General features: G+C 41.1%; 1 protein-coding gene across 1 annotated transcript in view; it reads right to left on the reverse strand.

Annotated features, from left to right (window-relative positions):
* ext1b (exostosin glycosyltransferase 1b) overlaps positions 1–12266 on the reverse strand; it is a 135591-nt gene that overhangs the window by 18489 nt on the left and 104836 nt on the right. Inside the window, exons 5-7 of the mRNA XM_023959609.2 lie at positions 11309–11441; positions 5743–5861; positions 583–678 (exon numbers count right to left, since the gene is read on the reverse strand). Coding sequence (XP_023815377.1) covers positions 583–678; positions 5743–5861; positions 11309–11441 — 348 coding nt within the window. The remainder of the gene's footprint in view (positions 1–582; positions 679–5742; positions 5862–11308; positions 11442–12266) is intronic.

Genomic DNA, 12266 nt, shown 5'->3' on the forward strand with positions numbered 1-12266 from the left:
TCGGTTTAGCGCTGTTTATCATCAGCAGCTCTCCAATAATCACTCAACATCCATTCATTCTAGTTATTTTAACATCATTTTTTACTTTAATATAAACTAAATGCTTTTGAGGCTGTTTTGTATAATCTGACAAACAAAAAAGTTTTACTTATTTGTTTTAGACAGAAATAAACAAATTTAGTTCCGATTAATAAAGTATGAAATTATGAAAAGTAAACATTTGTGAGCTTTAAAACAAAACAACGACAATATCAGACCTCATGAACTCATCCATTTAGTGTGAATGTTGCTCCTTCCTTCTGATAACTGGACCCAAAGAGCCTCAAAAAGAAAAATGTCCTTTTAGTGCCAGCTCATTTTTACAGTAAGTCCAGACTGTGAATCAGGGATCGTCTAAAAGTCTCAGTACTGATGTTTAATTAAAAGCACATAAACTGTCTTCTAATGGAATCGGTGCAAATCGAAACTATTCGACTCCAGCTAACAAAAATGTCAGCCTCCTGTAGTTGAACTGTTGGAGAACATCAGGAGTAAATGAATAAGAGTGATTGCACCTTGGAGGTTATCTGAGTGCACACTCACCTTATTCTCTCCCTCGATGACGATGACGGGCACGGAGGTGGCGGGCCAGCGCTGCTTCGCAGGAAGAGGTTTGTCACAGTTCCACAAGACAAGAATCTGGAAAAAAAAAGGAAGAGAAACCGGTTTTATCTCCCCATCCGTGTCTGTCGATGCAGGAAACTATTTTAAATAACTTCTTCATATCAACAACCCAACAAACGTGTGACATTTACTTTCCGGGTGGACGGCAAATGCCAACTTATTACAAGCAGATTTAACGTTAACGAGGCAGAAGGGCAACCGCAGCGATAAAATACTGTGGATGATGGCCGCGCCGTGACTTTCACATTTCAGAGCAGAAAGTGTTTTGTCCCCCTGTCAGGTTTCCACTTCCACCCAGAATGAATTCATTTTCCGTTCCGTGAGGCGCTCACCTCCAATCGGAGGATGTTTCACACCAAGAGTTCTTGTTTCAGGCGGCCGTAACGTCTAATGTCATGTTTTGTGCGAGTCGCGCTGGAGTTCAGCGACCTGCAGGTCAGCCGTTTCAATGCACAGCAGCAGACCTCATTAGTATTAAATACAGAAGACGCACACGTATGACCTTAACCAGACATTAACATACGCTTATGGTCTTGTATCTCATTTAGCTGCATAAGTGAGCAAAACATCGTCCATCAACCCAACAGTCAACTGTGACCCTATGAGGCGCGTTGAAGTTTAACTTCCAGAACTTCAGTTCTATATCTCAGACGTCTGAATCTACGAATCTACAATCTGCTGGTTTTATTGTTAAAAAAGATGAATGAAAACTGAATTTCTTTGGTTATTTTCTATTTATGTCATTTATCTCAGAGGTTCAGTAGGTGGTGAACTCACAAACAAACCTCTACCAACCAGACCACTCCAGTTTTGGTTTGGGGTTTAATATTTTGACAGTTGACTGTAGTTAAAAATGGACCAAAGAAGTGCTTAGTTTGTTTGGACAGAACCAATTAAAAGCTGTTTTTTAGGCTTTTCTGTCATCGCCATCTTGGCAAGAAGTCACTAAAGTGACATTTCTCAAAATAAGAACAAAAACCCCACATCCCTGTATGTGTACCACTTTAGGGGCGGTTATAAAACTAAATAAGGCGACGCATCATCATCTACAGTGTGATGGAAACTGAGGATGGGGTACTGAAACTCTGTGCCTTATTGGTACTATTACAAACATATACAGTGCCACCAAACATAAATGTATGGAGGACTACCAATATTAGTGTATACAGTACCATCAGTACCAACGAATATGATACCACCAGTACAAACATATGTGGCACTGCCAGTACCAACATATACGTACCACCAGTACCAGCATATACATACCACCAGTAACAGCGTATACGGTACCACCAGTAACAACATATACAGTACCACCAGTACCAACATATACAGTACCACCAGTACCAACATATACAGTACCACCAGTACCAACATATACAGTACCACCAGTACCAACATATACAATACCACCAGGACCAGTATATACAGTACCACCAGTACCAGCATATACGTACCACCAGTACCAGCTTATACGTACCACCAGTAACAGCATATACAGTACCACCAGTACCAACATATACAATACCACCAGTACCAGCATATACAGTACCACCAATACCAACATATACAGTACCACCAGTACCAACATATACAATACCACCAGGACCAGTATATACAGTACCACCAGTACAAACATATGTGGCACTGCCAGTACCAGCATATACGTACCACCAGTACCAGCATATACAGTACCACCAGTACAAACATATGTGGCACTGCCAGTACCAGCATATACGTACCACCAGTACCAGCATATACAGTACCACCAGTAACAACATATACAGTATAGTAATTTAATATATTTTCTGGTAAATCTGCCATTATTTTCAGGGAAAAACAAACCGCTAAAGCAATTCTTCCAAAAACAACAGCCTGTTTGGCGGTCAGAGGTCATGTGACCTGCTACTCTGTCCTTGAGCAGCTCGGTAAATGAAACCATCCTGGTTCCACTTGCACAGAGTTGTGGTCGGCGCTGTGCTCAGGCATCCCCAGTGGAGGCAAACCGCAAGAATTTCATTGCAGGGATCAATAAAGCCTCACATTACCCCGACATTAACTACGTAACGCCCTGCTAACCAACTGGACCTGCCAAATAACGTTTGGATGTGTAACGTCTGGCTTTTGTCGCGGCATCACAATGAGACGGGAGCGGACGGTTTTTCTTTAAGAAAACAATGACGTACGGGTGTTTGATTAGCTCCAAAAGGCAGGCGTGAAAATATCTGCCAGTGTGAGATAACAACAGGTATGGAGTGTGCACACACAGACGCAGCTGAGTGTTAATCCATTCTTACAAGCTATTGCTGTTTGATTACAAAGACAGATGGCGTCTCTGTCAGCGTTCCACATTCTCATGGAGCTCGGTGTTTTCTCTAGTGTGTATAAACGAGTGGAGGAGGATAAGTGTGGTTGGAGGAAGAAACTTCCATCAAAATGTGTGTGGACACGCAGCGGCAAACACACAGCAGGAGCGCCAATGCGCTTCAAAAGCTTTCTTCAGTCCAATTTAGCCTCCCTCCACCCTCCGATTCCTCCGTTCTCCTCTTTCCGTTTATTCATGTATACCCTCGCCTCCTCTGTAGGAGCACACCTCTCAATCGCTCCTCTTTTCCTGAGTGCTAAGAGAGGAAGAAAACACCCCGGCGGTGCGCCCGGCGCTCCACTCTGCGTGCACACCGCCAAGAATGAAAAACACAAAAGTACTCCCATAAAAAATAATAGCAGGGTAGAGTTTACTCCTTCAACCTGCTGTTACGAGGGAATGACTTGTTGAAATTGAGGCAATAACAGCGTTTAAGTTGAGTTTTACCACCTGAAGGAGCGGCTGAACTCTGAAGATTACATTCACCTAATTTCCCCGCCACTGCTTTTAACAGGCTTTTGCTGCGCAGCATCAAATACACACGACCGGTTGCGTTGGACGTTTCCGTCCTCACTTCTCTGTCACTGATGCAGTTCATTCCCACGGCCCATTAAAAGCACAAAAACAAGTGCATTTCTCTGGTCATTCTGGAAATTTTCACTGCACAGTGTCATCCTCCTCCAGACCCGCTCTGATCTTCTGTTGATCTGTTCTCAAAGCGCTCCATGTGGTCTTTTCTGGGACATAGTTTCTGCAGAGCAGCAGAAGATGTATCAGAAATTCACCTCTTCAAAGCAACCCTACCACCCTTCCCCGTCACCCTTACTTTGTAATCTCAGCAGAGGTTTCAGAACAGAGATTGGGATTAAGCGTTGGGAGAGGCCAACTGATTAGTCATTCGGACTCATGCAAATGAGATTATATGGATTAGATGGACAAAGTACTGGGTTATGGGATTGAGGTAAATTGTAGGATTAGCTGGTTGGCTAAATAGTACTTGGATTAAGTATAGGGTTAGATATTTCTGTTATATTGGAGCAGGTTGGGGAAACCGTCTTTGGAAGTTGAGGCAAACTTGCGAGGTAAAATCAGTTTTGTGATAAACTAGAAATATTTTATTAGACTCGCTAAAAGACAAAACTAATTTAATAGTCCTGTTTCAGCAAAATGTAATGACTCGTTTTAGGAGAAAAAATCTTAAATATCTTTTTGAGTCTTTTATCATGAATTTTATTTTAAGAGCCGACATTTTATTTGTGATGGTTGAAGGTTCATGTTTGAGAAAATGGAAAGTTTTATTTCACTCAGAATTTTTAAGACAGAAATTTAAAAATACATCTATTTTAAATTATAATTTTCAAATTAATGTTTGGTTTTTACCAATAAAAAAAGTCTGGTACAGTAGGATTTGCACAATAACACTAATTATTGATTTGTGGAAGTAAAATTAAATGTAATATTTCTGTTTATTATTTCTTCTTTAAATATAAACTTGTGTGCATTCTCTAATTTATCTTTTATTTAGGTATTGATGGACTATATGACTAAATATCCTAACTAGGTTTTATAGATAGATAGATAGATAGATAGATGGATAGATGGATAGATAGATAGATAGATAGATAGATAGATAGATAGATAGATAGATAGATAGATAGATAGATAGATAGATAGATAGATAGATAGATAGATAGATAGATAGATAGATAGATAGATAGATAGATAGATAGATAGATAGATAGATAGATAGATAGATAGATAGATAGATAGATAGATAGATAGATAGATAGATAGATAGATAGATAGATAGATAGATAGATAGATAGATAGATAGATAGATAGATAGATGGATGGATGGATGGATGGATGGATGGATGGATGGATGGATGGATGGATGGATGGATGGATGGATGGATGGATGGATGGATGGATGGATGGATGGATGGATGGATGGATGGATGGATGGATGGATGGATGGATGGATGGATGGATGGATGGATGGATGGATGGATGGATGGATGGATGGATGGATGGATGGATGGATTTGTCTTCGTTTTTTAAATAATGTATTAAATCATTTCCTAATTCCAAATAGCAGAATTTGTCTTTTAAAAAAGTTACTTAGAGGCTTTGAGAAACATGCGTGTGTTAAGTATTGTGTATAATTATCAAGGTTGGTGACCCAACAACCCTAACTGAGTTTTCTGTGCAAAGACTGCAGAAAAATGAAGAAACTGTTTACGGAAAGAATTTTTTGGTAAAATAGGCATTTCAAATTAAGGCCCATGAATGCAGTAACCAAAAAAAAAAAAAAAATTCTCTAAATGCATACTTACAATCAATCTAGCGCACAAACAAACAATGACACAACACAATTCCACCCACACATCCACACAGAAACCAGCCATCAGGGAGCAAATTCCATTTCATTTCCTGCTTTGGTGAGGAGCAAGCTGGGGAATCAATACATGCCATCTCCAGCTGTGCTGGAGGGGGCCCGGCTGCCATGGAGACAGATGCAGCACAGCTACAGACGGCCGCTCTAATTCAATTCTCTGCAGTTACCTCTGCAACATACGTGGACAGGAAGCGGCACTCATGTTGCTCCTGTTAGAGAAACATGCTTGCAAAAGACCTCAGCGAGCAGCGAAATGCAACAGAATTTAGGGAGTCTGGAGCCGCAAATGCACAAACACATACATGCTGTACTGTACCTGTGCACAATACTGGGATCTGGCCACCGCTACCAGCAGCTTGAGAATGGGCTGAGACTGGGACACCAGAGGGGAGACGGCGTGGATGACGGCTGTGAATTTGGGGTAAGGTTTAATACCTGGAACACAAAAGCACATTTAAAAATAGTTAATTCAGGAAATGAAAACTTCCACTCATTGATGAGCCTCTGAAGAAAAGGAAATGATGATGCCGTATTTAGCCCAAAAACCTGGGTCATGTTTTAGGGCATAGTCTCTGCAGGACTTAAGTTTAGTAACCCCCCCCCGGTTAAAATCTCCCGCTAGCTTACAGCCCCTCCCATCCCTAGCTGAGCTATTCAGACGTACCGTTTGAAATATGTTTTCATTTATTCATTTGGTATATTTAAATGAATATTATAGTATGTGAATTCTCCTATTAATGAGTTTTTTCTTGCTGTTAAATAGATATAAAAGTATAATACAATCAATTTCTAAACGTTCCACTACTGTAACTCTATTTAGCTTCATGAAACACAGGTGGAATCCAGTATATTAGCACAACATGAACAATTGCTCAGATAACCAACATAAAGAACAAGCTAGCAAGTCAACTTAGCTATTTCTATTACTTCAAATGCCCAAATCTGTTGAATTTTTGCATTTCTGTGGCTTTTAAAAAACTTCACCGAGGCTGCCGCTTCTTCTGCATTGTTGTCTGTAACAAACATCTACGGCGCCCTCTAGCGGTTGTTTGTGGAAAAATAACGAAGGCTCTGCTTGCCTGGAGTTGGGCAGCCGGTTCATTCCAACAGCCACAGATCTTTTAACAAAATGGGCTGTGGCAAAATCTCTAAAAACATAACAAAGCAGATCTTGACACTACGTAGTTTGTCCAAGCGGGGTTACCGTAGTGTGACGTTATCATTAGTGTCAGGTTTCCGAACATTTATTTCAGGCTGTACAGTAGGCCTGCACAATTTTTTGGCAACCTTATCGTTATCGCGATTTCAAGCTGTGCAATATCCACAATGTGCTAAAAACAATCTTATGGCAACTTGAACTATTTAATGAATTGAATAAATCCCTTTATGAATTTGACCAATCAGATGGAGCCAATCACGTTGTTGACCAATCGGATGGAGCTTTTGTGTTAGATGTTGCCCTCCTAATTAGACAAGGGTCATTTGGAGAACAATGTAAGGTATTTTGACTCTTATTTAAATTAAACTTTTGCAGTGAATTGAAAATATTTTTGTTGTTTTTGCTATTTGTTCATCTATTGCAGGTTATATCGTCATCGCAATATATCGCAAGTTTTCCTCATATCGTGCAGTCCTACTGTACAGTTTTGGTATCTACACCGGCCAAACTATGTAAATAAAATAATAAAAAACTAAAAAAAATAAAGTGGATCTAGTTCTCAACAAGTGGATGGAAACAGTGTTTTTCCGTCTGCTCCTGATTCCCAATTTGAACAAAGAAATACTCCAAAATACAATTTCATGCTCAATTTTCTTCATATATGACCCTCGTCTTAGAAGAATTACACAAGAACATGTTAATCTGTGTGTCTTTAAGCAAAGTAAGAAGTGAACTATTCTATTTGCAGAGCAAGATAGTAACCATACATCTAGATTATTTATCAGCACAGAGGAACATTTTTCAAAGCCTTCAGCGACGTTCTTCAGATTTCTACGTTTGGACGTCTTCCTCCATCTCCTCCAGATAAACAGACAACCATCTGCTGATGTGATGTTAAATTCAGTCTGACTTCATGTCTGAAAGGAGTAATGGGGAGCGAAAGTGAGGAGGAAAAAAATCTATTGAAACAGACACATCGTAGAGGACGTCCAACTTTTCCTAATTTAAATCTAATCTAAGCCAAAGCAGCAAAGCATGGCAGGGAGGAGATAGCATTAGATGTGCCTCCATTCTGCCACCGAGCAATCTCTGTGAAGAAAACATACACTTTTCTAACTTGGTAAACTGTACTGGATCTTTTTGATTCCTAATGAAAAAGTATAGAGGCTGCAGACTTTAATCTGCTGCCTGCAAACAAACCGCAGACTAAACCAAAGCTGCAGCAGTTTTCATGTCATCCCAGCAAGTCCCTCCTATTATTATTTTCTATCAGCACCTAGCATGTGCCGTTGGCTACAACTGATAGCAGAATTTGTTTAATTTCAGCTTTGTGATTCATAGAAGTGGCTGCAATAGTGAAAGGTAGAAAACAAAACAGAAAAAAAGAGGCTTTTGTTGGGAGAAAATTAAATCGCCTCTGTGAGCGACGTCCGCTAATTAACAAGCAGGTTTTAGGCGAAAACGTGACCCCTCGAAAAAATTGTATCAGTCTTTATTTTTGCTCATTCGTCAAAGTAAACCGAGCATCGGGCAGCGGCGGTTTTTATTCTGTGGTCTGATTTGTAAATGTACACAGGTTTAATGGGAGACTCAGGATTCATCTTTATTGACTTTTCAAAGGATAAATACCTCAAAGTTCTTTATCACCGATGCAGACGTCTCCATCTCTACAGCTAGACTTTAAAAATATTGTTTCTTTTAGTTGAGACTGAGCCTCGCATATTTTGTTGTGCAGACTTTTGGGGCTATTTTTTCACTGGTCTGTCGTCTTTATGGCTCAGGATCAAATGTGTCGCTATGCGGACGTCCCAGCTGATCGCAGCAGATGCTGCTCCTCTCCGAGGCTGCAGGAGGTTCCTCTGCATGCTCACTTTGGAGGAGGAACGACAACATACGCTCAGGAGGCTTAAGCCTTAAGAGAGTGATTACACCTTAATGATTTATCACATAAAACATTTTTTTTCTGTCTTTTCTTTTATAAATACAGAGAATTGGTTTGTACGGAGCACGTGATCTGACATGGGTAAAAAAATAATTCATTTGTTCCCACAAAATAATGATTCACTTGAAAAACACGGATGTGATACCTTTGTCTAGCAGCAATCACCTCGCTATAGTCATTGGAAACATCAATGATGCCATGGCAATATATATTTTATTATTTCTTTAAACCAGTTATCTTATTTAATAACAGAAATGGGAAGGTATTAATTTCGTTGGAACGAATTATTATTTCGTGGGAACTAATGAATTATTTCGGTGGAACGACTTATTTATTTTCTTTACCCACGTCGGGTCACGGGCTCCGTAGGTTTGCCATAGAAGCTTAACAAATTATTTTGAAATTTTCTCTTGTGGCTGACAAGTAGATTATTCCTGAAATATCTCAGGTCCTGACCCTATCAAAGGTGATCAGCTCCTTCCAGCAGTTTCATTTAAAGACCCACTCTGATGTTTTTAACATGCTCTAGTGGCATTTTTTGGATACTAAAGGACATATAGGAAGAAAATGAATCTTAAAACAGCGTTTCTGAGTATTCCATTATTCAAGTCGTTGTGAATCAGGTGCAGACGGAAACGTATCGTTTAGAAAAAAGCCCTATTTGTAACATAGAAATACTAGTGCATCCACTTGCAGATGCTCAAAAAGTTAACTTTGCATGATATAGACCAGCGGTCCCCAAACCCCGGGCCGCGGACCGGTACCGGACCGTGGGTCCTTTGGTACCGGGCCCGAAGAAAGAATATATAACTTACATGACTTCCATTTTATTTATTTCGCAATCTGAAAGATGTTTTATTTTGAAAAATTGCCCGATTCTCTGTTACATCCGTCTATGTTACTCTTGACGCAGGCCAAGGCGCTCGTCTCGGTAACGTGATAGGATACCGCTAAAATAAAACCCAGGAACTAGCAAAATGAATAAAAAACAAACGTCTTTGGAAAGTTTCTTTGCCAAGTGGAAAAGGCCCAGCCAGGAGACAGAAGAGGAGCCTTCCACTCCCAAAAAAAGAGGCTACATTTAATAGACAGTCTCAGGAGTCCAACTTAAATATGGATTTATCCCAACGGGAGATTCCCTCCAACCATTCAGCATGGTGGTGAGTTGGATTTTCCATGCACTTATTTTGAAGGCCTGTTTAAATGTTATGATAATGGCGACCAGGAAGTGTTGCGGGCAGAGAGGACGCTGCTCATGTCACGATTCGTGTTTATTGTTATGTTTAGAAAACAGTTTTTGTGCAAGTTTACCACAGTTTTCATGCAAGTCATATTATTTTGTTGTACTGTAGTGTCGGTCACGTGCACGTTTGGTCTGCTGTGGGAGTTCCGCAGGCTGCAGGGGTTACTGTTGGAGCTGGCATCACAGAGAATCAAATCAATCCCCCTTTGGTCAAAATAGGGTTGAGCACGGGTGTTTCTTTTTGCCTATGGGTCCTTTCATCTGGCAGTTATGTTGTTTCACCCTTAGTTATTTCTTCCTGTTGTGTTTACTTCTTTTTAGCACCATGAGTGTGGGAAGGGGAGAGGATGCTGACACCTGTACAATGTTTAGCGTGTCAAAATAAAAGTGCAGAGTACGTCTTATTACGCGTCTCTGCCTTTATTGCAGCGTTGCTGCAGCGTGTGTCCGCCACATATAACATACCGGTACGTGAGAATTTTGCCAGACATCAAACCGGTCCATGATGCAATAAAGGTTGGGGACCGCTGATATAGACCCTGTAAGGGACATCAGGAAAATGGAACGTAGCATTGTGGTTAATGCTGAGCGCACAGGGAGCAGGATGTCCACATAAACCACACCGTCTAATTTCCTCTTTCTATCAGACGTCACTGCAGATATCAGCTCCTCCTTCTCTTTTTGTGTATCTGGATTCAAACGATCCCATTTGATGCAGTTGGACGCAGCTTCAGCTTCAACACTGACTAATCACTCTGTTGTGATGGTGTGTAATAGCGCCGAGCGCCATTATCTTTGCACAAGTGCCTCCCCGTTTTACAGCTGTGCTGACAGAGTAGCCACTCCACGTGTATCCATGACATTTTTTATTGTTGTCGAGGGCGCGTGCTGTTATTTACAAGCATCTTTCCCAGCTTTTTAATTAAAACTCCATCTTGCTCGAACAAATTAAAGCCGAGCCGCTCCAGCTTCCCGTTAATGTGGACGACGGCGAGGAGCTCGTCTTGTCGTTAGCTTTCAAGAAGAAAAGAAAATGTCGCCTCATCTTCTGAAGTCCATCTGTTTAATTGACAAACAGACACTTGAGTCCACGTTTGTCTGTGTTATTATGAGCTGCACGCCGTCAGCTGAGCCTGTTTGCGGCGTGCTGTCAGCCGTGGACGATGATGGAGTGACGGGGTGGGGGCGGGGTAGGGGGGTGCAGCTCCCTGGTTGCAGATATGTGGCGAGGGAAAACTCGGCGCCGCTGAACCGTGGCGGGACGAATTGGCCTCTCTGCAGAGTCGACAGCAGCGGCGCTGCTGACTCAAAAAAAAAGGCAATGATGGACCGGGTGGGGTGGCGGCGGCGCTAACACAAACATCTGTCACGGAGCCATTTGCCCGCTCCACTTCCTGCCAGACAAAGCTGTTCCAGGAGGCCAGGAGATCACGGCTGGACCTTCTGGACCGGACAAGATCCAAACCGGACTTGACAACGAAGCAACCCCTGAATTTCTTGAACGGACCTTTGCAGGTCATTTCCTGTGTGTCCCTCACCCAGAGTGGCGTAGTAGAAGGGGAAGTCTCCCTGGTATGCAGAGTACTGGGGCAAAGCAAACAGCCCGCCGGGGTGACTGTTCCACATCAGGCTGCTCCTGGATCCGTGCTCCAGAACACGGTCCTGGATGATCTGCACGCAGAGAGAGAAAAAGACCGGAAGCTCGTGAGCGTCCTTAATCCACAAAACAAGACCTCAACGTTCCTAATTGTAATACAGTTTAAGGTGGTCCACGGCAGATCTAGACTTCACCTCCCTGTAACCTCTGTTTTGGTCTGGCCCAAATCTTGAAAAGTTCTTAATTTAAAAAACATTCCAAATTAAGCCTTGTGCTCACACAGGAATGTTAGGAGTTCCCAATCTCTTGGTAAAGATGCCAGTCAAGCAACTCTGGAAGAAGCATCCCTGATGTCTTGGCTCGTCGACATAATTACTATTTATGAATTCCCTCTCCACTCCCTCACTAACTATAACATGATTTGGACTATGTATCCAGTGCTCTGGATTTAAAAGCAAAGTTTGGACCATTTATTAAACATCAAAAATGACATCATCAATTACCAGAAGCAAAAACCTTTTACAAAGACTATTTATGAATCCACCGTGTTCTGAAGATGAAAACTTGGATGGTTTGTAAAAAACATTTTTTTACATGAAAAATTGTTCAATGCATTGTGGTCTATATTCGCCACTCTAATGAGCAACAAAAGGTTTTTCGCAGAGACTTCTGGGAAATTTGCAGGGCACTGGATTTTAGAGATGAACACTGATAAAATAAACTAAATATTAAGAAGTGAAAGAATTTGGACACAACTAATGTCTTTTGATATTGTAAAACATAAAATTATCATAAGTAATTTGTAAATAATGTAATCTATTACTTACTTCAAACGCTACCAGCAAATACTTAAATTGTCACATTAAAGAAGGGAAGGAAAGAAAAAAAAAGACAAATGT

This window comes from Oryzias latipes, chromosome 11, assembly GCF_053564925.1.
Source record: "Oryzias latipes strain Hd-rR chromosome 11, Olatipes_Hd-rR_3.1".
Taxonomy (NCBI): Eukaryota; Metazoa; Chordata; class Actinopteri; order Beloniformes; family Adrianichthyidae; genus Oryzias; species Oryzias latipes.